Below are 27,948 nucleotides of genomic sequence, written 5' to 3'. Positions count from 1 at the left end.
TTGCCCATTTCAAAGGTCTTTCGCCGCGTTTATAACAAAAAAAACAATGCAAATCGGCAACTTTTCACGCTGAATCTCCTTCAGCAAACACTTCTTTAAACGATTGCAGTTAACACGTTTCACATAAACACTTCGCCAAACGGATGCTCTGATGTTCCGCTTTAAATGTGAGATTTTAAACTCTGCGGATGATTATACGTCAGAACGCTGCTGCAAAGAGATTAGGCTGCTCTCCGCCCTAAAATAATATCTCTCCGCAGAATTGCATTAAAAAAAAAAATTCAGACAAATCTCTGAGAAAAATTACAAAAAAAAGCACCGAAACCCGTTCACATTGACTCTTATCTAATTAAATCCAGTCTCATCCCGAAAAAGGGAAGTGAAATCGAGTCCGCGGGATTATTTTCCTTTCTCAGGGCTTCCAAGATGGCCGCTCGCTTCAAGTATTTCTGCTTCCCGACAGGGATTTTATAGATTAAAAATTACATTAGAAATGTAACCCCCCTGCCTCGGAAACAAAGCAAGAGCTCGCACAACAAACTCTCTGAACCTTGCAAGCGGAGTGAGCGAGGATGGAGTGAAAGTGAGTGGAAAAGCAGTTAATTGGAAGCTTGTTTTTTCCACAAAAAAAAATATTTTTAGATGGTGCCTTGAAGGAAGTGCTTGCTGTGAGCGAAAGGAAATGCATTGTCGAGGATGAGATTAAAAAGTGCACGGGGAAAGAAGGAAAAAAAGCGGGGTCCGAGATGTTTGAGTTCGTGCAAAATAAAACATTTTGTCTCCTTTCTGGGCTTTGCAAGCCCCTTGCTTGGGGCGCGCGGGGAGGGGAGGAGGAGTGGAGGGGAGGTGGAGGGGGTGGTGCTGCTGCTGTTGTGAGGCGTTTTCGGAGAACCCGTTAATTTAAAATTTATAAACACATCCCGAGAGTCAGCAAACGGAGCAGACATGTTTGAAAACCTCTTTGGACGCTTTTTCTTTTCCGGGCATAGTTTGTTTGTGGTAAAATGGGATGAATTTTGAGGTAAATGCGTGCGAGCGAATGTGTGTGTATATTATTTATATATATATATATATTATATTATATATATATATATATATATGTGTGCGCGCGCGCCGGTTTGAGAGTTTCTAATGGAAATGGGGGCGAGGGAGGGAAGTTTATCCGGTTTGAATGCACGTTCTTCACCCTTAATCTGTGTGGAAAAACGCATTCCGCTTGTCCGGGGAACATTTCACTCGATGAACCCCATCCCAAGTTACGAGTGGCTTCCGTGGGACAGGGCTTTGTTTTCCTAAATAGTGAGAATTAAAAACAAAACGCACCGTGAAAGGTGGCTGAACGTTTTGGATTCCTTCTTCAAATCATTTTGTGGGGGGGGGGGAGGAGAATCTCTAGGGCGGTATGCTGTGGTTTGAGCCGCTATTTTAAAAACGATTTTCAGGGGCAGATTTTAAACTATACTTATGAGCTGGATTATGAAGTTCTGGCATAAATAAAAACAAGGGAACTGTTTATTAATTACTTTCTTTAAAAAAAAAAAATCGGATATTTTAATAAAATGCCGAAACAGCCAATAGACAGTTTTAAAATTCGTTATTGTATGTGCCTTTTAGCAATAAAGTTATCGCATCGCAATCTGATGCTAAAGGTGACTTCTGAAGATGTTTACATCGTATGTAATTTAGATGATCCCCTGATTTGCAGATATATTTGATCCCAAATTTGGAGCGACGTTACGTTCCGGCGGGGTAGAAAGCTAAATAGCTGATAGATGGATTGCAACGTTGTGATTTCTAATAGTCTTGAAAGTTTCTAGTTGTATTTTGTTTCCAAGTCGGAAGTGGGGTTGGGGGTGTGTCGTCTTGGCCCAGGAGTTCGAGAGAAGCGCTACGTGGTTCACGATTGGAGACGAACAAAAGATTCACTTGAATGTAGTCATTTAATCCATTCGGATTAAACATGAAATACATCGTTTTAAATTGTTAATTTCAGTCATTTCGTTTCGCACGCTCTGTACAACCGAGCAAATAATCCAGAGGCCGAATAAATTTCTTTCTGACGAAAATCAGGAACTGCTTTTGAATAAATGGGGCTGGGTTTATAAAACCACTAACGGGCTCCATTTAATTAAAACCCAAACAACCCCATTGCCTGACCTACTTAAATTGGGGGATTATGGAGAAAATCAATGTAATTAACAACCTTGAAAGTAAGGTCCATCGGTTAGTTTCTTTATTTTAAGATGTATTATAGAAAAGTGCCTGACCACTTTTATGAAATTAACGGTAGGGACCATTTTAAATGCAGAAATGTATTTGTTAGGCCCATGAGACTTGAGAACAAAACGTCAATAACCCGACAGCACAGTTTTTAAAACGTTCTTATTGTCGAAAAAAATAGCATGCATTGTCTTTATATGTAGTCTGTAGCATCATTTATATAAAATACTATTTTTCTAATTGTTTATAGTGAAACGATCTTCAAGAATATAAACATGTTTAAAATATTTTAGGTTTACTGTTAATTAAATGGGTTATGTATGAATTAATTCATTAAATAACTGCTAATTAATTTATTCTGAACTTTTCTTTCCCAGCACCCCTCACCCTTTCCCCATGCTTTTCTCTAATAAACAGTACCTATCATGTGGTGGTGCCCTGTAAATTCAGATTGACATTCTTGGTAAGATTTGTTCTACTTTTATTGTGCTGCCAGTGACAGTGCAGTTGAATCTGAAGTGCCTGATGCCTAATGCTCAGAAAATGGAAAACGTATATACATACAATTTAATGACCTCTTAAGAAATGTACTCAATGCATGGTGCCTAATTAACGCTGTTGTTCAATCTGGTGAGGAGAAATTATTCTTTGTCCACAAACAATGTTTGAGTTTTACATTTGTGAATCATTCGTTTTTAATTGTAGTTTAGTAATACATTTTGTTGTGATAAATCTTTTGACGGTGTATTTGACGGTGTATGTAGTAGTCAATGTAGGGATATAAGTTATCTACAATCTACAAGTGCCAGTGTTAAAAGCGTTTCATAATCTAATGAGCCAAAAGATCTTGTCCTAAGATCTGGCTGTTTGTGTAACATTGTGCATATGGCAAGTCTGATTTAGCTTCTCATATAAAAACCCTCCTTTCTTGCTTTCATGCCAAAATATGGTACCATGGGTACTGGTTACCCTTTACCATCTCAATCAAATGGATTATTATTCATTAACCGCCTTGATAATTAGTATTGACAGGCAATTATATTACAAAACAAGATTTTGTCTTGATTCCATGCCCACACAGATGAATTTTGTGCAGCATTTGCAACATGGCTATCTACACCAAGAACAGTGCATGCATCTCTGTGATCTGAGTACTGACCCAAATTTCTCTCTAATGGAGTTTATTTGGAGGCAGATTTTAAATTTGAAACTTTTGACTTGCATGCTCAACCGCTGATATACATTTGAACTCTTTTGTTACTAAATGTGACTTTTTTTCAATTTTCAAGATGTAGAAAAAGGCCCTTTGGTCCTCGTATGCTGTTTCTGAGCAAAACCATAGATCCCATTTTCCCCATTTATTTATCTGCAGCTTTCTCTCCCACTCATACCTGTCAATTCCATCCTGATTTTCCTACCATCCAATTTTGGAGGGCTCCCTACCTTTTGGTGCCTCTAAGTTGGTTGGTCTAGTTATGGGATATTCAAGTTAAAAAAATAACTCTTGTTGGCTATGCAGTTTTATTTTTTAAATACCCATGTGGTTGTTTTTGCAGAGAAGAATGTGTTATTTGGGTTTATTGCAGTAATTGCAATTATTGATCAATGGCATGACAAAATGAATGAGCTTTCTGTTTCGCTCCTGAAACCAGTTTGAAAGTAGTTCCAAATAATTAATTGTTTGTGTGTTGGTCACCTATTGGGCTGCAGGAGATATTAGTGCCAAGTCAGATTCTCAGCTTTCCACCAAGAGGCACTAAGAGATTATTCAGAAGTATGGACCGAGGTTGAAATTTGTCTTGTTATGTTGGTACCTGGTATGTTGACAGAGTTTGGGTAACAGCAGGCTCAGAATGATCTTAGGGTCTTCTTGGTCTTTTGTGGGTCAGAACAAATGATGGAAGTGCTGTTAGTATGTAAGTTTGGTGCTAGCTTTAAGTGAAGCATAATAATATATATTTTTTAAACCTAGTTTATAGAAGCAAGTGCAGTTGATTCATCTGTCAAAAATGTGAACCTTGTTTGCACTATTAAAAATCCAATTGAATTCAAGGTCAATATAATGCAGCAGGCTGTATGTGGCCACAAAACCTGGACCATTCAGAGGGATGATCACAAATGAGGAAGTTGACTCAATTTTTAACAACAACTGTAACAACAAAATCACTTGTGCCCTACAAACCTACATGAATATTTCCTTGGTGATTATTTTAAAGCAAGGATTGCCTACTCTCCTGTATTTCTAATCAAATATTTTAAACATGAGTTCTGATGAAGGGTCTTGAACCTGGAAGGTTATCTTTTTCTCATTGTACAGTTGCTGCCTGACCTGATTTGTACATCTAGTATTCTCTGCTTTTAGTTTCAGATTTTCTGCAGTAAGGAAAATAGGTTCTTTCTAGTCAATCCATTTAGGCCTCTGAATTTTATACACATCAATACAATCTCCTTTTAGTCTCCTCCATTCCAAAACAAACCTCAACCCAGCTATTTTTTCCCCTCAAAACAGGTTTTAATTTTTAATTAATTAAATACCTGTTAAATGCTGGTTATGGGATTAAAATAATATACAGTTCCTTGTGCCAGCTGTACTCTTCAATAACATCATGGTTCCTGCCTGATCCCGATATCCCATGATTCCCTTATTGCTCCAAAAATATTCAGCAACTTGACTTACTGAACTTATTGAACATTGAACATTACCTGGAGGGGTAGTGGTAGATTCTCAATTTGTCAGATTTTTTCTGGCTCCATCCTGTCCTGTTCCAAGTCGTCAATTGTATTTTTCGATTGATCTATGGCTCCTGACTGATGCACTTAGAAAGGTATGAAGAGGATGTAAACATTAAACCCTTAAAACCATTAATTTAGATCATAGCTATTTGTGCCTCAACTTCATTTACTTGCTTTTATTCCTCAGTTCTTAATTCCCTTGGCTAACATAAATCTATATATCAGTTTTGATTTTTTTTTCAATGTTCATCTAGTGTCAACATTTTTTGGGTTGGGGAGGGGGGTGAATTTTCCAAGTTTCCATAGCACTTTGTGTGGAAGATGTGCTAATTGCCATTACTCCTGAATATCTTTACTTTTAATGAAAGTTATGAGCTCCTGTGCTCTAAACATCTACTGGAGGACATCGTCTTCCTGTATCTGCCTTATCAATGTATTTCATTATCTTAATTATATTATCCCTTAATCTTCTTGACTCAAATGAATGCAAGTCATGTCTTTCAAACTTGTCCTCATAAGTAAATCCTTTTACCCAGTGGTTTTCGGGTGAATCCACACTGTAAGCCCTCAAGACAAATGTATTCTTCCGAAGATGTGTTGCCCAGATGGAATGCAACATGCAATACAGTTTGCAATCTGATATAATTGCAATCTATCTAGAGCTTCAGCAAAACATAACATACCTTCTACCCTTTTGCATTTCAGCCTTCTTGGACGAAAGGCCAACATAGGCTGCATTAATGATCTATTTTAGTGATTTCGCTACATGGGCTACATCTACATCTCTGCTATGTCATCGTTTTTATCAAGTACAAAATACTCACATAATTCCCCATGGTGCTCTCTAATTCACATTTCTACTCTCAGCTACACTAATTACCATGCCACTAAATGTGGGATAATGTATTTCTCTTTCTCTTTGTAATTTATTGATAAAAATGCTGAAAATCTGAAGCTGCAGTACAGATTCCAATTGAATTGGGCGTTTGGATAGAATGTTGTGTAATGCCATCTTACATCCTATTTGTTGGAGTAGGTACACATTATCCCTGTTTTTTTTACCTCCTACCCAATTCCCTATTTGGGTCCAGAGGTTGTTTCCAATTCTCGCCCTTTTATTTTTGATACTTGGCCCTTGCCGGAACATTATAAAGGGTAGTCTGAAAAAGGGTCCTGACCCAAAATGTTGTCTGTCTATTTCCTTCCATAGATGCTGCCTGACCTGCTGAGTGCCTCCAGTGCTTCGTGTTTTGCTCGGGATTCCAGCATTTGCAGTCTTTTGTATCTCCATTATAAAATGGCTTCTGAAATTCCATATAGATAACATCACGAAGAACAAATTCCTTATCCATGTTAGGATTTTCATTAAAAAAAATAACGAAGTTAATTAGAGTTAACTTTCCCTTCTCAAATCTATGCTGGCTCTGATTAGTTCAAATTTATCCAGGTACTTATTTATTTTTAATCACAGATGATAAAATCTGTAAATAACATTATGCCCTTGAATGCAGTGTAAGAATAACAAAAGTTGGTCCACATAATGGAGAAATGAAATAAAACATCAAGGGGAATATTTCTCAGGTTTTATGTTCTATTGGTGGTAGGAAGCCTTTATGAAAAATGTTGTGTCTATTGTTAGATTTTACTTGATAGTAAAGGCAGTGTCTAATGTGTTTCTAATCTGTACTAACAAGGTCAAAAGTTTAATTCCTGGGTTGGTGTATGCCTAAATTGTGAACTTAAGTTGGGCAAGCATTTGAGGTGTTAAAATTAGTGTGTGAATTACAGGGTTGGGATAATCAGCTGTAGTTGATATTCATTTGGAAAAATAATGTATATCTATATACATATATGCAACTGTTTGAAGAGAACAAGATTGGGCTTGTTTGTGCTGAATAGTTGAATAACCTGTCAACTCATTATCCAAGTTCAACAACACAAGCTTTGATTTATATATATATAGTATATAAAAAATACACTTTGCAGAAGCATAATTGGATCAAATTCAATGTTGAGATTCAAAACAAATCAATAATGGTAGTGTGGATCAAAACCTTGATCAATGAGTTGGATTTTACGGAAGTTCTTAAAGAGGAACATTTTTAAGTTAAATAATTTGATTTTGGAGCAAAGATGGCTGATGATGGGGTAAAGAGAGGAGGGAGCCCAACCAGCTAGAAGTTTGGATGTTTGGAGGCATGAGGCTATGAAGAGGCTTGAATATCAGGATAGGTATTTTTGTTTTGGGTGTGGATTATACTTTGTGGAATTAGGATATGGCAGCTTTTGTGGGGGATGAGAGGCTGGCCAGGAAAGCGTGGGAATAGTTAAACTTAGAGATGTCAAAGGATGGATGAAGGTTTAGGCAAAAGAACTGAAGGAGATAAGAGATTAGAATGATTACAGAAAAAATAAAAGGTCTTTGTAATGGAGAGGATGCTGTATTGGAAACTTAGCATGGTGCCAACAAGGTTATTTTTCTGGTAGCCATTTCCCTTCCTACTCCCAGGAAATGTCAAGCATTGTCCAGGAATCTGTGATTGATACTGATTATATTGTACCCCTTCGTAACATCAAATAAATTAGATTAGTTAAGTTCCACGACACAGAACAGTTCTATTCATAGTGAGTAGTTGGAAATGCTGGCAGAAGAGGTTGGATGACTGTATTTGGAGATAGGGGAGCACAAAAAATTTAATTGGGAAAGAGATGGAAAATATGGGTGAGGCCATTTTCCATCCCAATTACTCCGAGAATAAGATTTTATTACAACTTGATCTCCCAACAGGTTGGCCATTGTTCATAAGATTTCAATGCTAAAGTTAGGACCTTTTCACGTGGAGGGTTATCTAGATTAAGAGCTGATTAAAAGGACAAAAGCAAAGGGGAGGGGGGGGGGGGGGGGGTGTAAACATGAGGATTAATTTCCCAAATTAGTGGAAGAATATTCAAGCAGTACCATAAGATAGAAATGGCTACTGAACCCCAGCAATCTGGTCCCTGTGGACAAGCGACTCAATCACTTGTCCTTTCTTTTATACTGATGTCTTGTGTTTAATTAATTGAGCCAAGAGACTCTTTAAGAAAGTTATTATTATCATTGTTGCCTCATTTATGAAATTTTGAATTGAAGCACTAAACTTATTTGATACCCGCTGCTTGTTGTACATAATAATCAATGGGAAAATGTAGTTATGCCTTGTTTGTAGCCTGCCTTGAGCTATCCCAGTCCACTATTGTGGTTCCAAGGCTTTACATATGTAAATACAGCTATATTTTAACAGATTAGACTTGGACTTTTGGGCAGCAACTTTTCCAATCTTCTATCCTGAGATGGATCAGCATACGTTTCTTATGTTGATACTGGATAAAGTTGCCTTGACCAATGTATCTGAAATTAGGTCCTGAAATCATATGTGAAAGTTGAAGAAACATATTTGGTAAAAAGATATACTTTGTCACAGATTGTTACATGCATACGCCTTGGTGAGTGAGTGTCTGTGGTTGTATTTGGATGAGGCATATTGGGAGTTAATTATGCGATTGTTGGATAGTTTAATGCCAGGATTTTGTAATACAATGTTGTGGTGCTCTGAAAGTGGCTTCCACTTTGAAATTTCATTCTAGAATTTGGATTTAGAAACTCCAGTAGTGTTTAATAGGGCAATTGTTGAATGATGTTTTGGTGATTTGGAACATTGTTTGCACCAGGTTTTCGTAGGGCTCAGTCTTGACTTTCTTATTGATTTTGGAAATATATGTAGGAACAGCCTATATGTAGGAATAGCTATCACCAGTTTGCTGATGATACAAAATTCACTGTGAAATAGTAAGAAAATAAAATGTAAGCTGCAGGAAGATGCTAATAGATATCAGATGTGCAAAGTATTAACAAATGGAAAGCATTCAATAGACAATAGGTGCAGGAGTAGGTAATTCGGCCCTTCGAGCCAGCACAGCCATTCAATGTGATCATGGCTGATCATTCTCAATCAGTACCCCGTTCCTGCCTTCTCCCCATACCCCCTGACTCCGCTATCCTGAAGAGCTCTATCTAGCTCTCTCTTGAATGCATTCAGAGAATTGGCCTCCACTGCCTTCTGAGGCAGAGAATTCCAGAGATTCACAACTCTCTGACTGAAAAAGTTTTTCCTCATCTCCGTTCTAAATGGCCTGCCCCTGGTTCTGGACTCCCCCAACATTGGAAACATGTTTCCTGCCTCTAACGTGTCCAACCCTTAATAATCTTATACGTTTCGATAAGATCCCCTCTCATCCTTCTAAATTCCAATGTATACAAGCCTAGTCGCTCCTGTCTTTCAACATATGACAGTCCCGCCATTCCGGGAATTAACCTAGTAAACCTACGCTGAACGCCCTCAATAGCAAGAATATCCTTCCTCAAATTTGGAGACCAAAACCGCACACAGTACTTCAGGTGCAGTCTCACTAGGGCCCTGTACAACTGCAGATGGACTTATTTGCTCCTATACTCAACTCCTCTTGTTATGAAGGCCAACATTCCATTGGCTTTCTTCACTGCCTGCTGTACCTGCATGCTTCCTTTCAGTGACTGATGCACTAGGACACCCAGATCTCTCTTTTCTTAACTTGACACCATTCAGATAATAATCTGCCTTCCTATTCTTATCACCAAAGTGGATAACTGCATCCGCCATGCATCCGCCCACTCGCACAACCTGTCCAAGTCACCCTGCATTCAGTGAAGTGTGAAAGAAAAATCAAGGCAAGGGAATACCTAATAAATGCTATAATACTGAGAAGAGTAGTGGAATTGGAGACTTTGGACAGCACATCCACATATTCCTGAAAGTAGCAGGACAAATGGATAAGGTGGTTAAGAGAAACTGGACACTTACCATCATGCTTGTAATGTATAAGATACTTGATTTACAGAGACATTGCCGGAGTGGAAAATATTGCTTTTGAAGTAAAACTGGTTGGCTCGATGTTTCTTTTTGGAATGGAGATTGAATTGAGGTACATAAAATACAGAAACCTATCCATTTTCCTTCATGGAGAAATGAATGATTTAAGGGAAAACGCAGATTAAAGAAGGAGTTGAAGGGGGTTGAGAAATGTTTTTCTACTAAGGGTGCTGATGACCTGGAATTCACTACCTGAAAGGATGCTGGAAACATAAGCCCTCATTCCATTCACAAATTACTTGTATGGTCACTTTGTGCTGTTACCTCCAAGGCTATAGTCTAAAAGATGAAAAGTGGGACTAGATTGAATAGCTCTGTGATGACACCCTGTGTCCTATTAGCAATTTCTATGAAGCTAATATTGAACTAATTGTAGGCTTTTCCAAAGACTGAGGTTTCCAATTTCAATATATTCCAGTGGAAGAAAGAGACTTTTTGCCCACCTGAGTTTCTGAATAATGTTATTGATAGTCTCTTTCTCGTATACCAAAATTATTTGCTCAGAAAGGTTTGAAACATTCAGCAATTTGAGAAGCGTTAACAAAACTGCAGACTTTAAAAAAAATTGCAAATCATACGAACAAGAAATAACTCAATTTTGAACTGGCATAGGCCATTTAGCTCCTCTGACCCCTTGTGGCATTTGAATTTAAAAAAATGGCTAATATGTATTTGAATTCATCTGTCTGCATTTGGAAGTTACTTCCAATTCAATGGATGAGACTATTGCCATAGATCAGTTGCGTAGAGGAGGGCATAATTTCACAACAGATAAGCTGGAACAGTGAAAGGTAAATGAGTCGGAATGGATCTGAGTAGTCCAGATCTGAGAGTCCAACTATATGATACGATAGAACTTTATTTATCCTGGGAGGGAAATTGGTCTGCCAACAGTCATAAAACACAAGATACAAGAAACAAGTTTGCAAGATGGCTTTGTTTCTCATCTTGTCTATGCAGTAAAGGTGTTCTGTTACAAAACGATTAGGTGACGTTCATGGGTGGCACAGGCAAGGTACTACACTTGCCTCAGTTTCAGCAAAATAGGTTTGATTCTCACCTCCGGTGCTATCTTCGTAGAGTTCTCCCTGTGACTGCGAGGGTTCCCTGGTTTCCTCCCGCATCCCAAAGACATGCTGGTTGTTGCGTTGATTACCTATTGGGAGAATCGGGAAGGTGTTAATTGACATGCATGAAAGATCAGGTTCCAGGGAAATACATGGCAGAATGGGATTGGTCTGGGAGTTGGCATAGACTGAATGGGAGACCTTGGCGATAGATGTCAACCTACCATTAGCCCTTTTACAGTTTTCAGTAATTTCTGTACATGGACTTCCTAACCCCCAACCGACCTGAAAGAAAATGCTACATTTGTATGTTTTCTGCACCTATATAGATTGCTTTGAGTATTGGTCTTTTTATGAATCTACCCAAGTTCCATCTTGGGCAGGCCTCACCAAAACCAGAACCCTGCAACCCCTATAATCTTCCATTGATACAGTAATAAGTAAGTTTCATGTGCTGTCCATTTGAATGAGTCGATATTAATAATTCAAGATCCAGAGCAATATTTGTACCAAAAAATGATTAACTGGTCCATCTCATTAATACATTTTCTACATGCATCATTGCATTTCATTATAATTAATTTGTGTGAAATACTAAGATATTTACATAATGCGTATCTTTTAATAGTGGCAGCTATTACAGGATCACAATCACAGTGTGGAGGAAGCCCACTTGGCTCATTAAGAAAGTCTTGGCTGTATTTACCTTTGATGTTCAGTGGCATTACCATTGCCAAGTCCCCCCCCATCATCAATATCCTGAAAATCATCAGATTGCAGAAACCGAAAGGAATTGGTTACATAAATATCACAGTTACAAAAGCATTATAAAGGCTGGGTATCCTGCAGCAAGTGATTCACCACCTTTGCCCAGTGTCCTTTTACTATCTGCAAGTCAGGAGTGTGGTGGAATACTCTTCACTTGTTTCAATGAGTACAACATATAGGCCAAAGCAGCCTGCTTGATCGCTAACTGAAAATCCCAAAACTGCAGGTGATTGAAATTTGAAATAGTAACAGAATGCTGGGAACACTGAGCAGGTCAGGCGGCATCTGTTGAAATTATATAAGGTTGAGGATTCAGGTCAAATTCTTTGTTAGCTTGATAGTTACCCCATCCACCGCCCTAAATGTTTATTCCCTCCATCACAGTTAAATTGCAGCAACAATGTGTACCTGTGTGTACTTCCCATAGCTACTCTGAGAGCACCACTCAAACACTCGACTTCTACCACCAAAAATTACAAGGCTTTCAAGAGCATGGAAACAGACACCTACTCTTCAAACAGGAGAGTATGATCCTCTTCAAATTGCCCACCATTCTGACTTGGGGAATTGTTACCATTCCTTTTTGGCCAATTCAACCTAGTTTAGTTTCGAGATACAATGTGGAAACCGAGTCTGCACCGACCAGCGATCTCCCGTACACTAGTTCTATCCTACACACTAGGGACAACTTACAGAAGCCAATTAACCTACAAATCCACACGTCTTTGGGATGTGGGTGGAAACTGGAAAAAAACCCACATGGTCACTGGGAGAATGTGCAAACTTCATACACAGACAATATCTGTAGTGAGGATCGAACCCGGGTCTTTGGCGATGTGAGGCAGCAACTCTACCGCTGCGCCACTGTTCCTCCTCGAACCTCCTCCCCAATTGTGGAAATATCTTCACCAGAAGGATTGTACAGTTTCGTTTATAAAGATATCCTGACATCAGTCATGGGGAAACGCTGCAATTTATTCTGTGTTTCTACTCAGTGTGTTTCTGTTTTTATCCCTGTGTTTGCCTGTACATGCAACAACTGGCAAAGTGGAGAGAGTTGGAGACTGAGAGATCTGTTAAAAATAAAGATGTAATCAAGGCAGTATGAAATAACGAAATGATAGAGGGTTGAGAAACAGATGCATTAGATTTGAAAAGGAGACATGAGGGATGATGAAGGCAGATACAGAATACTGGAGTAACTCAGCGGGACAGGCAGCATCTCTGGAGAGAAGGAATGGGTGATGTTTCGGGTCTTCTTCAGACTGATGTCGGGAGTGGGTGTGACAGAGATAGAATGTAGTCGGAGACAGTAAGACTGGTGGGAGAACTGGGAAGGCGGGGTGGATGGGGAGAGGGGGAAAGCAAGGGCTTTTTGAAGTTGTTCAGAGCACTGGTTAACCAAACGAAATGTCCCAAATCCATCTTTTAAAAATCCATCACTGCTATGATGGAAAGCTGACGAAATGAGAAGTTGGATGAACATCCTGAGTAGATGTAGAAAATAATTATCCTTGTTTTCAGCCAGGCTGAACTTACTGGAATGTTCTATGTTAATTTGAGCATGAGATGGGCCTTTTTAACAGGTAAAAAGACATAACACAATATTGATCGGGAAGTTGCAGGTGAGGTGGTGGTGGTGGAGATGTGTGGTGGGGGCAGTGGAGAAACATTGAAGAGAATTAGGAAGTGATCTGGTTGTTGAGGCTGCAAGAGAGAAAAATGGTACACAGCAACATGATCAGCTGGGTCCGGAGCTAATCACTATGCAAATGGACGAGTTATGACTTAAAACACAAGATTTTAAAGAATAACCAAAACGTTTTATTGAGGGTGAACTATGGAAGAAAATGGATTGTGGAGGAAGGGCAAGCTTCAAGACAAGGACGTTATTTTGGATGTTTTGAGGAGGAATAGACAATAGGTGCAGGAATAAGCCATTCGGCCCCTTCGAGCCAGCACCACCATTCAATGTGATCATAGCTGATCATTCTCAATCAGTAACCCGTTCCTGCCTTCTCCCCATACCCCCTGACTCCGCTATCCTTAAGAGCTCTATCTAGCTCTCTCTTGAATACATTCAGAGAATTGGCCTCCACTGCCTTCTGAGGCAGTGAATTCCACAGATTTACAACTATCTGACTGAAAAAGTTTTTCCTCATCTCTGTTCTAAATGGCCTACCCCTTATTCTTAAACTGTGGCCCCTGGTTCTGGACTCCCCCAACATTGGGAACATGTTTCCTGCCTCTTAACGTGTCCATAGGTTAGTGACAATGGTCAAATAACACTTAATGCGAGACAAAATGTGCCTGGAGTGTGGATAGAGATTTTTGTTCAGCCCAAGCAAGTGATCTGGGCAGAGGCTTTTAAAATGTATGATTTATCAGCCTTCCTATTTCAGAGTACAGTGGTGGTCATCAAATGCTGAATAAAAGGAGCATAGGGTTACATTCTGAGGATTTTGCACAATAGGCTTGCAGAAAATGAAAGTTGTGTATTTTTGGAACCACTTTCTGCTACTTGGTTGAGCCTCTTCAACTGCGAGAGTGAAAGGCTTCAAGTTCCTGACTAGCTTTGGGCTCCTGAAAGTGGGGAACTCTTGCTGGAAAAGACAATATTTTGTCAGTAAGGTCAAACAAATATAAAGGTTGTTTTTAAAAAGCTTTATTTTATTTACAATACTGCGTTCCAGGCTTACTGAGAAGGGGAGATGGCTACATTCTTTTTCAAAAGTATTTTGAGTGATTTCTTTGTTTTTCTTGTTTGTTCAGTTGCAAAACTTAAAATGTGTCATTTAAAGTATAATAAACAACAATCCACATTGTAGGCAAAACTTTAAAAAAATATATATTAGTGGATTTGATGGCAGAGAAGCAAACCTGAGTCATGGCAGACACACAACTATCCATGATGGAAACATTGTAAATTCAAAATGTGGTGTACAGATTTGCTCGTCTAAATTTGAAACGTTAAAAGGTAGGATTGTCTCTTTATGCACAAAATATGGCTACACAGTGAGAGACCCCTCTTCCTCTTTTCTTCATGTGATGAATGTGATTGATGTTGGGAGGGTAATGCTCTTGCCACAATGGTTTTGCGGACACTGGAAAATCTACAGTACGGCAGAGTGCTTTGACAAAATTTGAAGTCAAGTTTCCTCAATGTTTCAGCACCTACAAATGGCTGTGGACCCAATTAACGGATTCCTTTGGTATATGCAGTATCAGTTAATTATAATCTGGATTCTTTGAGTTGTCCATTCAAACTGGACCATTCCCTCCCTTTGCCTTATCCTTTACCAAGAAGAGCTTGCACTCATTTTGCATGCTCAAGAGGTCCCAGACAGTCAAGTACATTTTCCCTACCAAGGTTCCAAACAACAGTAAGATTAAATGATCAGTATAATTATGTTACTTGAGGGTTAAGTATTGGAAAATTGTGAACACTATCTGCTCATATTTTATACTTCAAATTCAAATCATGGTAAAAATAAATTTGAGTGAAATATCTTTGAATTTTAAAAGGCACTCTGCTGTGCAAAATGATATTGTCATTTATATTTGTTGCTTACTATTTTTTTTTTCTGAAATTAGAAACATTAGTTTCTAATGAGGGGAAATTGGCAAAAGAAATATTTCAAAAAATATTTTTATTTGGAATCAGTTACTATTTCACACACTCAAACCCCATGACAAATATGAACTTGGGCATTTATAACGATGCCAGTTGACACAAAGCAAATGCCAAAAAACATGGCTACAAAACACGGAGATGAGATGTGCACCATATTATGCTCCTTTCCAATTTGTGTTCTGGCCACTTTGCTACAATGTTGAAATTCCACCGTAATTATCATGTTCGTTTTCCAAAAAGCTCTGTACATTTTCAGCTTTTGGTTGATAACATTTCCCACGTTATTTGCCATCTCCATTTCTTACCCCTTACCGGCTGTTTACACAAACTTTTTCATGGCTGTTATCTTGATATTTTTATACAATTTGTATTCCATTGAAAACTTGAAATTTAGCTATGGTTTGTGTGGGTGGCTGTTTTGAAATCGAACTAGTATTGGAGGGAGCACTAAATGCACCCCAAGATTTAGTGTAAATCTTCTACAAACCTCAATTCAAATAAAATAATTATTGCAGGTGTTTTGTTTGTTTTTGAACGGGCATATTTTTATGATCAGAGCAGAGTAAGCTTTGGAAAATCGGACCAAGTGAAGATCTTTTGGAGGAATTTCCCTTACATATCCACAATGATGAGGAAAAGGAAAATAACATTGTATCTTGGTTTGAAGAACAGCATTTGGAAAACCCCATTTGCATTCGGGATTCTACAATCCAAGTTTGACAAAATGTAAAATTAAACAGAAGTTTAGAGAGTTTTCTCATCTTCAGTTCTCTTTATGCCCTCCTGCTCCCCGTGGTGCCATCTGACTAGCAAAGCGGCAGTAATTGGGATTTTTCCTCCATCCTCCCCACAACTGTTCTTGCTGCCGAAATTAAAAAAATCGTTTTAGATTAACTTTGCTTTTGATTTCTAGAAAAGTGGGAATAAGTCAGGATAAAATTGGTATGAAAAAATGTCGTCTGTCTGCAATTGTTTTTTACACTCGAGTCAAAACTGAACCAGAGTGAAATATTTGGATAGATAACCAATAGCTTGGCAGAGAAGCATATTTTAAGGTGGGTTTTCTAAGGATGAGTGAGATGAAGTGGCAAGGAAGATCTAAGGAGAGAATGCAAACTGGTCTGGATAACTGAAGACTAGGTCAACACTGGTGGGGCAAAGAAGGTGTGGCAAGAGGTCCTAGTTAGTGGAAGTAGAATGTGCATAGGAGGGCAGTTTTTTGACGTTATCGAGTTGAGGGGTTTATAAAAATAGAAAGCCATGAGACAGTTGAAGAATTTGAAGATAAGGATGAGAATTTTATAATTATGTTGCTGGTCTGGAAGTCAATATGTGTTAGCAAGCACTGTGATGACGGATGAATGGTACATGGTCCGATCGTGGAATGCAGTCTGAAGGTTTGGATAAACTTCTGTTTATGGAAAGTGGAACAGTGAAAACAATACAATTAGATGGGCTAATCCAGAGGTATAGAAGAACAATTGGGTAAATGGGCAATGGCTCATTGGAATTGGGATACAGAGGTTGCAACATGGTGTACACTGAATCATCTATGCTAAAATTTGAGGGGTCATACATAAGTTATGTATGCTGGTAAGATGACCCCAAGCAGACATTAAGTTTTAACATAAGTGGGAAAAACAGATGTGGACACTGCTTCCTAATGTACCATCTTTTAGACACTGATTTCTGTGGCTGGTAAGAGATAGGGAAACTATCTTTAATTAAGAGTGCAGTGAGAGTTTGATATTAAATGTGTTTGTTAACATTGCCGTAAATATAATTTGAGATGAGTATTATTGCTGCTTAACTATTGTTTCATTCGATTTTCGAAATGAACACTTTTTGTTTGCAAATACGATTTGCGGTTGAGTTTCAGATTTGAGCCATCGTTTCCAATACGTCCTTTTGTTCGAGGTGCTTTGTGTTGTTTGGATTTTAGTTCATTGACATGTGTTCCACTGTTTAGTTTCACTTTTGGTACATGCCTTTTTGGACTTACGTGCCACTTACTACTTAAATATTTTTTTAACATCCCGAAGAATAGCTATTCGTTTGATATGTTTAAATAATTTTTGGGATCTGTCTTAGGAACTGAGAACGTTCACAGTTTTACTTCGAAACGGATGGGATGGGGTTTTCTGTCGGAACTGGGTATTTTATTGCATTGATCCGTTGCAGTTTGTATCTGCAGATTTCGCGACTCATTTGGATATTTAAGATGTCTTTCAGACGCACTCTCTCTAAAAATTTTTAATAACCTTTAAAAATAATCATCGCTGTATTTTTGTTCAAATTTTTCCCGAAACTGGAACGGGCGTTTGGGAGCCACTGTTTCTAACCGGAACGGAAGTGATGACGTTTCCGTCGCTCTGGATGTTTTTGGTCCTCTTCACTTTTCATTTTCTCGTATTCTTTTCCCCCCCCTCTGTAGGTTATAGTGAAGACGGCTTTTTCTTTTAAATTTAACCTTTACTCTTGAGTTTTGTTGAATGTTTTTAATTACTTCAAGACAGGAAACAGCGAAGCCGAACCCGGAGTGAGTGAGGAGTGGCCGGGGCCCGAGCTGGAGCCTCCTGCCCGAGGCCAATGTCGATCATAAAGCTTTCTATACAAGGAATGGGATCAACCATGCAGTGGGGAATTTCCATCAAGATTTACGGAGTGTGGGGGGTATAGGAATAGGGCAAGCAATAAGGTAAATAGTTTTCCGTCGGTATCGATTACTAATTTGGCGGTTTGTAATTTGTTAAAAGTGTTGCGATTAAAAAAAAATCAGGAATCTGACTTAACAGTGTAAAGTTAATAAAATGTTGCTATTTCGGAATTATGTAAATAACTATATGCCTTGAGGAAAAAAATACATTGGAAATGGTTAGAGAAATCCAGTTTAATTCGTATTGGCCTTCACAAAGCCATATAAGGTCAGGTCAATTACTTTGTGTGACCTGTTGTTTTGTTATTGTTGTTTGAATTATGAACAGTTCGGAAATGATTGCACTTGTGTATTCAAATGTAGGTTCACATGGAAGATTTTTTTTCCATGGAAGTGCAGTAGTTAGTTTGAGCAGCTTGCAAAATGGACATCCTTTTTTGTGTGGTGGGGTGCCAAAAGTTATGTGTATATGAGACTATTTTTTTTGTGCAGGGGCAGTCCAGCATTGCATGCTGTGCAGTGTTTGCTGGCAAGAAGGGCATTGTTTATTTTAATCCCTGTTGTGTAAATTCAACTTGATACTGGTGATTGGTACAAACTTGTATTTAAGTACAATTAAAGCTGCGAGGTGTTACTGTATGCCATGACCATCATTTTGACTGTACCTTTGCCAGTAGATGGTATTGTAGCTCATGGCAATTTATTTTCTGGGTATTCGTTTGAAAACGTAAAATTGCATATGTTTCCATTACTCGCTGTGTCATGAAACGTTTACATTTAGAACAGTATGTTTTAGTTTCTTGTTTATTATTCCCACATGACAACATACTGCTAAACCTGTGTGTTACAAAATGAAATCCTATCTATTTAAGATCAGTATATCTGTTCGAACCTTAATTTAGGGGTAGCAAAGAATTGAAATGTACAGTGAATTTGATTTTGTGTATCTCCACACCTTTTGCAGTCAATGGTGCATGCAAAGGGTAAGAAAAAGACACAGTTAACTCTGTTCTTTTTGTCCCCTCCTTCAATAATTGTCCTTGAATTGTTGAACTTTTCATAGTTGAAATTGTTATCACATGTTTTGGAATGCTTATAAAACTACTACTACTTCCTCAATTTTAGTGAACTGTTAGTGCTGTTGAAGAGATCTCTACCTGTGTTTCTGCCCCAGATCAGTGCACTTTGTATAGTTTTGTCGTCTTTTTGTTCCTTTCTCCTTATGTACCTGGCATCTCCTTAAATTAATCAAGGGGTTTTAAATTGATCTCTATTTGCCTCAGGCACACTGCGATCCATATTTTAACCTTTTCCTGTAGACAGCTCTTTCATTTTTTAACTTCATTTATTTTTGAGCTTTGGGCTCCATCAACTGAAATTTTTTTTTTCATGTCGTGTCTCACTTTGTTTTAGTGGAAGGCATTTGTAGCCCATCCTTAAATGCCCTTGAGAAGATGTCAGTGAGCCGCATTGAAGGCATTCTGGTGAAGGCATTTGGACAGTATTGATGAGCAGGGTGTTTCAGGATTTAAGCTCAACAGCAGTGAAGGAATGGCGATTAATTTTCTAAGGCGGATAGTGTTTGAGTTGACGGGGAATCAGCAGGATATGTTCCCGTGTGCCCGCTGTCCTTATTGTGCTTGGGAGCATTTGCCAACCATTTACTTTTGTCCTTTTTAAGGATTTGCGAAATGAAATCTTCTTGGCAAAAGAATGATCTTCATGGCTAATTACATTGTATGTTGGTGAGCATTGTATATGTGTATTTTACTGCTATTTCCATCTTTGTGCATATAGTGTTTGCGTCATGCAGACCCACTCGGCTGGTTTGCCTTAATTGTTCCATTTGTTCTTGTGGCCTTTGAGTGTGCCTGCAAATTGATGGGGTAAAGCAAATTTTGTGTGTGGGCTTGTGCATTGTTTAATTTGATGCGAGGAGAATAGAATTTAGTCTGATCCTTCAGGGGTCGGACAGGAGGCTGACAGGAGGAGATTTTGTATGCTTTGTAAATCTGCATCTCAGAAACTAATCTTTGAAAAGAATAGTGGACATTCTGAGCGATTGTGCTGATTTGTATCAGTTTCAGAGAAAGACAAGTATTAATATTCCCCCTCCCCCCCAAATTCCATGTTGTTTAAAAGTTGTACAAGTAGATTCAGTGGGAGGAATTTTCCTCTGGTCTGTTTGTTGCTCCATTTTAAACACAAGTGTACAGTGCGTTTTAATACTGCAAATAGTGAACAGAATCAGAATGTTTGTGAATTTGATGATTTGAGTTATTTGTGTAATTTCACTTTAGCAATGAATATGAACTTGGTTTTGATTTTATTTGGCCGGCATATACCCATAATTTTTTTGTTTTTATCAGACTTATTCTTATAGCAGAGGGCAATTTACTTTTCAACTCCAGGTGTTGTTTCAGGGCAAAACCCGAATTCACCACACCTTTCATGCTTTAAAAAAAAAAATTTGAGTTTCCCTGCAAGAACATTTTTCCCAATATATTTTTCAGGTGTTTTAGTGAGGGGTGTCGGATCTGGCAAAAGAGTTCAGTATGGATGGGATGGAGTCGAGCAATGAGGACAATAGTTCCAGTGCCACAGGTATGTCTCTTTGTATCTGTAGTTAGTTTATGTGTGTTTATTTTGTACTAAACCTGTGCGTAATTTAGAGTGGACTGAAACAGTGGCCTTTTGTGAACTGGATCATTATTAAAATATTCTCATGCTTTCTAATGCTTGACAACTTATGTATTGTCACCTCGCATATGTATCCTTCCAGCTCCACGGTAATTTCTCCTGTCAGTTTATCTGACATTCAATCACTCTTTGGCTGTTTACACCAGATTTTTCTCCTTGTTCTAAGCTGCAAGTCATACTCCCATCCCATCTGTTTCCCCATCCTGACACTAAGGAAATTCTAACTTGGATTTGATGTTACTTGCTTAAATTCTTAAGTAGGCTAAAAGATTAAAATGAGAACCATTGTTTCATCTGGCTTTTGACAATTGTGTACTGCCATTTAACCTCTTCAATTTCAAAAGGGTGGAGGAATGAAAATGGTTTGGATACAAGCTAGTTGGATTGATTGAACAATAACCAGATAAATGAACAATAAAGTGGAAATAAATTTATATTAATTAGAGTATCTCTTCTACATAACTAAAGACAATGAAGACGAATGCATGACACAAAACTGCTCGCTTAATACTGTTTGTTACTACTTTTGTAGCTGGTCAGTGGAATTTCCATCCTGTCAAGCCAACCTGCCTAATTACTGTTAGGGTCAGAGTTATCCCTGACTGAGAGGAGTTCGATATATAATAGGGTCAGCAGGTGCACAAAAACAAAATAATGGAAACATCGTGGCCAATTCTTTCTATGATTACATAAAGGTATTTAATGATTCCCATTCCACCGTTACTTGCAATTAGCTTCACAGTTATTAGTCAGCCTGTGGTTGACTGAACTGCCAGGATCACCAAATTAAACTGATCCCAAACTTGTACAAATGTTTTTTTTGGGTTTTTTTTGTTGCAAATCTCCATTAGAATCTCCAGTTAAGGTTTTACCTCACAGCTCCAATTGTAGTTGTAAACATGCTCTGCAAATATGATTTTTCAGATTCTTTACATTATTTCTGCAGCCTTCAAGATGGTTGACCTTGCCCAAGCTTTGCAGCAGTTGTCCTCTTGGTAGTTGGACATTGCATTTTCCAGTTTTTACTTTTGGTTCAGTTCGTGTTCGACAAAATTGGTTAATTTTTTGTTAAATAACGTCGAGTCAACGACTTTTAATGTCAGTTGGTCACTATAAATCCAACAAACCAAAATAAGAAGTAAAACCATGGCTGGTGTGATATTTCTACATAGTGATTCTGCAGGCTACATGGAACTTTTCTGTCATTTGAAATCTCATCCTGTGGGATTCATGTGTTTGACCCCCCAGCTCGGTGATAAATTTATTCGTATTCTATTTTTTTTAGAAACATAGAAAATAGTGCAGGAGGAAGCCATTTGGCCCTTCGAGCCAGCACTGCCATTCATTATGATCATGGCTGATCATCTACAATCAGTAACCTGTGCCTGCCTTCTCCCCATATCCCTTGATTCCACTAGCCCCTAGAGCTCTATCTAACTCTCTTTTAAATTCATCCAGTGAATTGGCCTCCACTGCCTTCTGTGGCAGTGAATTCCACAAATTCACAACTCTGGGTGAAAAAGTTTCTTCTCACCTCAGTTTTAAATGGCCTCCCCTTTATTCTTGGACTGTGGCCCCTGGTTCTGCATTTTAAAGGAGGTGGTGAATGTCATCATTTATGCTGGTGGCTTATTCAGGCATATAAGGGAATTGAAGCAAGCCTACTTTGCAATCTGCCAGGAAATGGGATCAACAGTCAGTGATTCTGTCAGTTAGTGTCTTCTTGGTTTTCATTTATCAAATCTGTTAGTTGCTTGGTTGATTGTTGGAGAGAGCACATAACGTTTTCATTAGTCTTCACTGTTTCGGGAATGAAATGGGCCAGGTTGAACAACTACTTCAATTTCTTCAATCTGCTATGAGTAGCCCTTTATTTTTGTCTTAATTTTCTACCATGTTTTTACTCTTGCATTCTTTTTGTTACCATTATATACTATTTTAAAGCCAAGTGCGACATTTTGGAAGTAAAATCTAAATTCTGCATGTTTGAAATTTATCATTGGCATTGTTTTATCACTGGAAAACCCCAAGTGGACCTTCGCTGATGTTTATTGCTTAAAACTAAGAAATGTACGCTCTAATTATATTTTTGGTATCCAACCTCGTACGAATCCACAAAGTCCAGTTTTAATATGTTGCAGGAGGATGTTTCCCCTGGTGGTGGGTCTAGAACCAAGGATCACAGGCTCCGAATTTATGGGAGGCTATTCAAGACTGAGATGAGGAGACATTTCTTCTCTCAGGGGTGCTCAATGTTTGAAATTCTCTAATCCAATCAGAGAGTTGTGAATCTGTGGAATTCTCTGCCTCAGAAGGCAGAGGAGGCCAATTCTCTGAATGCATTCAAGAGAGAGCTAGATAGAGCTCTTAAGGATAGCGGAGTCAGGGGGTATGGGGAGAAGGCAGGAACGGGGTACTGATTGAGAATGATCAGCCATGATCACATTGAATGGCGGTGCTGGCTCAAAGGGACAAATGGCCTCCTCGTGCACCTATTGTCTATTGTCTATTGTCTCTGGTGCTCCAGAGGAACCCATGTCTTTGGTGCTGTGAGGCAGCAACTGTGCTGCCCTCACTTAGGTGTTCTTTATATGGGCAGGAATTGCTTGGCTCTGTCTGTGACCTTTAACTGGATCTTTAGTTAGTTGCTTTGTCTTGACAAAGGGTATGTTTATATAGGTCCACCACCATTGTTCCGGCAAGTGATGGTCAGGCACCCCCTTTTAATTCGGACAGAATCACGAGAGCGCACTTGCAATCCCCCCCTCCCCCCGCAAGTCTCCCTGAAAATGTGGCGCCTAGGCCAGGTGAGGCAGCCGATCTCCACCTCATCAGAACTTCCACGCGGATCGAATTTGCTGCCTGATCGCCCGGGGCTCAGGAACTTCTCACCGGAACCGGCAGATCTGTTTCCATAACCGTCTTCATGGGCCGGTATCTCGGTCCCCCAAGGCAATGACCACTGGTCTGGCAAAATGGATAATGTGGTATGGCTCTGGAACCAACGGTGCTGGAAAATCGGTGATGGACCTGTACAAATTCCTTGGGTGCAGCAACTAATAATCAATACTTCAGCACTGTTGGGCATCATTGCCTTTTCCTATGTCAAATTGGCACAGGATTACGTTTCTCCCAGATATTTTTCATCCTCGCCTAAGCAATGATTTGTTCGATGAGGTTCAATGGAAGGCAATAGCCTTTAAGCGCACTAACCAAGTTAGCATTCTCCATTTGTGAATGCAGTTGAGTGTTTGCCAGGTCTTTATTTACTCATTTCACTACCATCCCCACATTTTCCAGCACGTTGCATTCAGTAACTAAGGGGAGCTGAAATCATTGGCCATTTCCCTTCCCAATCTATTTCTTATCCTGGGAATTTGATACAAGTTATGTTTCTCGTACTGCCATTGATCGGGTCAATTTGGATCAGAAATTGAATTGTTACTTCTTTACGTAATGATTCATCTGAGTTGTTCGTTCATGGCCTATTGTTAAGTAAAAGCACAGCAATGATAAGAATGTTGAATCAAATGCCTGGCTTGTGTCCTTTTACTTTGAATCTCGCACTCATCCACCTTTTCTCTCGCCACCCCCACACAGATGGAGGAAGCACATAGGGACGCTTGTGCAAACACACACCTTAATTGTTAATTTAACAAGAATACATATTTAATTCCCATTCTGTCTATTCTGTGTCCAAGCAAAAGCTTAGAGATTTCTTAATACTGTGATTCAGATGATCGAATAACTTTGCTGGGAAATGATTCTAGAATTAGGCTTGTATATGTAATCCTGTGGGAAATCACATATCGCCCCAACCTAAAGGAAAATGGCCTATACTTTTTCTCACGTGTGATTGTATTTATTTGAGGGGGGGCATATAATGAACAATAATTTAACATTTAAGAAAAGCACATTTACAAAAGCCATTTCTGAAATTATTAAGTATAAGATGTACAGGGTTTAATTTTCTTTTGCAGCTATGAATGTTGACTCGGCTGAAACGAGTTGTTTGGCAGAAGAAGATGAAGGTGATCCGTCTGAATCTCATGGCTGTTCAAAGCAAGGAGGAGCAATGGAGCCAGTCTTGAAAGACCAACATAAGGACAAGTGCAGGTAAGATGAGAAATGTGCAGAAGGCGTCAGTGATTGGAGATCATTCACGTTTCTGGGAGTGCAAAGACTAGAAATGCACTTCTTTGAATCCACCATTGGCTGTTTAATCACTATTAGCCTAGTATGCAGGAACAGCAAGTAGTCATGTGAACTCAGGTTGTTTATTGTCATATGCGGTACGGTATACAGCAGTATCACGGGCACATAGACTTGGCTGACCCGTGAAAACTCAAATTATGTATAAATTCACAATGTACAAGACAGTGAAAAGAAAAAGACTAGGCATTAAAAAAACAAGATATTACTGCAAAGCACAATTACTAATCAAGTCAATGGGAGTGTTCTATTGCCAGGGTAGGATTAGGGATGTGCATGTCGGTTCAAGAACCTGAAGGAATGTCGCTGTTCCTGAACCTGGTGGGGTGGGAATTTGGGCTTCCTGCCTGGCGGTAGCAGAGAGAAGAGGGCTTTGTCCAGATGGTGAGAATCCTTCATGGATGCCACCTCCCTGAGACAGCTTGTGATGGTGAGGAGGGCTGTGCCCTTGATGGTTCAGGCTGAGTCCACTGCTCTGCAACCTCGTGCGTTCCTGTGTGTTGGAATTTATGTACCAGGCCATGATGCAACCAGTCAGGATACTTTCTACAGTGCATCTGTTGAAGTTGATTAGAGTATTCTGCGACATGCCAGATTTCTTTAAATATCTAAGAAAGTAGAGGTACTGGTCTAGGAATTTGAAGCTGCTAACTCCACCGCCGACTCACCAGTGAAAACTGTGTGTAGTCTTCCAACTTCTGCTTCTGTAGTCAACGATTAGTTCCATGGTTTAGTTGACATTGAGTGGAGGTTATTGTGGCACCACTCAACCAGGTGTTCTATCTGTCTCCTGTAGGCTGAGTCACACCACCTGTGATCTGACCAACAGCGGTGTTGTCAGCAAATTTGTAGATAGCATTGGAGCTGTGCTTAACCATACATGGGTATCAAGAGATTCGAGCTGAGGGGCGAAGCTCACTGCCTTGAGGTGCAAGCTCAATTTAGGAAAGCTAATCTGAAAATCTATGTGCCAGCATTTCACAGTTTGCTCGGGAACAGAATAATCATGTAGGGTGAGGGGGGAAAAAAGCTTTTCTGATATTTGCACCTTAGCTGATCTAGCAATCACTTCTGCTTTCAATTAAGTTATGACCACTGTTCTTAAGGCATAGTGATTTTTTTTCCTTATGGATTTATTGTTTTCTGTGTTCTTTAACTGTTCGCTACATTTCTATTGCTCCTGTTCCCGTATCCCTCAGTATTCTCTTCAATCAGCACATAGATGATGCATGACAGTTGCATTTAATGAGTTGAATCAATTTTTCCTCCTCCACTCCTATTTCCCCCCCCCATAAAAGTATTTTGACGAAATTTTTAGATCTGTTTTTGTCCCTCCCTCCCTCATTCATGCAGATGAAATCTGGAACTTAAGCAAACTAGGGTAAAGAGAACTGAAATCTAAGTACAAAGAGCAAAGAAATAAAAAGAAGCAATAAATGCCAAGTAAGGAATGCGTCATGGTTGAATACGTTCAAGGTTGCAAGTCCAGTATGAAGTACAGTGGAGAATGTGAAGGGAGCTTTCTGAATAAGATCAGAGTTGTGGTTTATTATCTGTTTGTAACACATGAAAATTTACATAGAACAGTAAGCACAGCAACCGACCCTTTAGCCCACCATGTTTGCCACGACCATGATGCCAGTGTCAACTAATCCCTTTACTGAAGTCCATGTATGCACCATCCACTGTCCTACCCTTATCAATAATCTTTGTCACTTCCTCAAATGAGTAATGTTTTTCAGATTTTGAATCGATATAACTTGTACAAGTATTTTGCTTAAATGGTTTTGTTTGAGTTATTGACAGCTTTACACTTAGCAATTTAATTATGAGAAAATAATTGAATAGTAACAAAATATGTCTCTGAAATTGTGTCTAGGAATGCAGTATTAGTCTAGGGGCAGTGGAATTTAAATTTAAATTAGATTTTGAAATATGTAAAAGGTTAAAACTATTAATGTAGAAAATGTGATTTAAAAAACATTTACAAGAACTAATGTGTTGAGTCTTTCTTTTGACCAGCCTGGAGCAGAAGCTGTGCGTGTTTTGTAACTGTGGAGAGCAGAGTTTACATGGACAAAGAGAACTGAAACAATTTGACCCATCAGTTGTGTTGACCGAACTTGGAAATGGAGGGACTAACAGAACTGAGAGGGAATCGTTGAGGCATGAGAGTGTTTTGGGGGTGGAGGTGCTCTCGGATGAGCTCGCACGAGTTGGCTTTGAGCAAAGTGCAACAACCGTGGCTCTCTTTGAGTCAACAGGTGAAAAAATATTATTTTTTGTTTAAAATTCAGCATTTTCTCATTGTTCTTAAAGCCATATTTTAGTATTAATATTTCTGTATTGGATGTGTTGAATGGTGTATATCTTTATAAAACTCCTTTCCCCAATAAATTTATGTTGAAAGATTAGACTTTTAATTCATTCAACATCGTTATTTTAATCTTGTTAAATCCATATCTGTTGATGACCTGAACAATATGTGTCTTGTTGGTGGTGGATGGAGGCTTTTCTGATTTATAAGTGTGTGTGACCAGTGGTAGGTATACCACAGAGATTGGACCCTTTGTGATATATATCAATGACTTTGGTGTGAATGCAGTAGAAATGATTAGTAAGTTTGCAGACGACAAAAAAATTGGTGAGTAGCAAGGAAAGTTGTTTAGGGCTACAGCAGAGTCTAAATTGGATGAAATGTTGTGCAGGGCAGTGCAAGGTGATGCATTTTGGGAAGTCAAATAGGGGAAGGGATGTATGCAGTAAATGGCAGGGCACTGAGGAATGTTGATGAACAAAGAGATGTGGGTTCAAGTTCATAGTTCCCTGAAAAGTGTCAAAACAGGTAGATAGGGTGGTGAAGTAGGTATGTGGTTTGCTTGTCATAAGTAACTGCAACTTTACAAAACACTGGTTAGGCCACACTTGGAGTTTTCTCTGGAGTTTTGGTTGTCGTGAAAGTTATAGATGGAATTCGAATGCACTGTCAGGGTAGTAGTGGTGGTAGGT

At 39.0% G+C, this 27,948-nt stretch overlaps 1 protein-coding gene across 13 annotated transcripts in view; it reads left to right on the top strand.

Moving 5' to 3' along the window:
* Nucleotides 1-431: 431 nt before the first annotated feature.
* kmt2d (lysine (K)-specific methyltransferase 2D) overlaps nucleotides 432-27,948 on the top strand; it is a 144,865-nt gene continuing 117,348 nt past the window's right edge. For 7 of the 13 annotated variants that reach the window (XM_078431621.1, XM_078431622.1, XM_078431620.1 and 4 more), the window contains exons 1-6: nucleotides 973-1,021; nucleotides 2,598-2,683; nucleotides 17,884-18,069; nucleotides 20,541-20,631; nucleotides 24,708-24,843; nucleotides 26,962-27,203. In XM_078431621.1, the coding sequence (XP_078287747.1) occupies nucleotides 20,583-20,631; nucleotides 24,708-24,843; nucleotides 26,962-27,203 (427 nt within the window). In that variant the 5' untranslated portion in view covers nucleotides 973-1,021; nucleotides 2,598-2,683; nucleotides 17,884-18,069; nucleotides 20,541-20,582. Of the gene's footprint in view, nucleotides 584-927; nucleotides 1,022-2,597; nucleotides 2,684-17,883; nucleotides 18,070-19,708; nucleotides 19,773-20,540; nucleotides 20,632-24,707; nucleotides 24,844-26,961; nucleotides 27,204-27,948 lie in introns of those variants that run through there. The other 6 variants (XM_078431623.1, XM_078431612.1, XM_078431614.1 and 3 more) reach the window with 5 other exon arrangements.

This window comes from Rhinoraja longicauda, chromosome 42 (genome assembly GCF_053455715.1).
Source record: "Rhinoraja longicauda isolate Sanriku21f chromosome 42, sRhiLon1.1, whole genome shotgun sequence".
Taxonomy (NCBI): Eukaryota; Metazoa; Chordata; class Chondrichthyes; order Rajiformes; family Arhynchobatidae; genus Rhinoraja; species Rhinoraja longicauda.
Note: the sequence above shows the minus strand (reverse complement) of the source record. Positions and strands in the feature narration are given on the sequence as shown.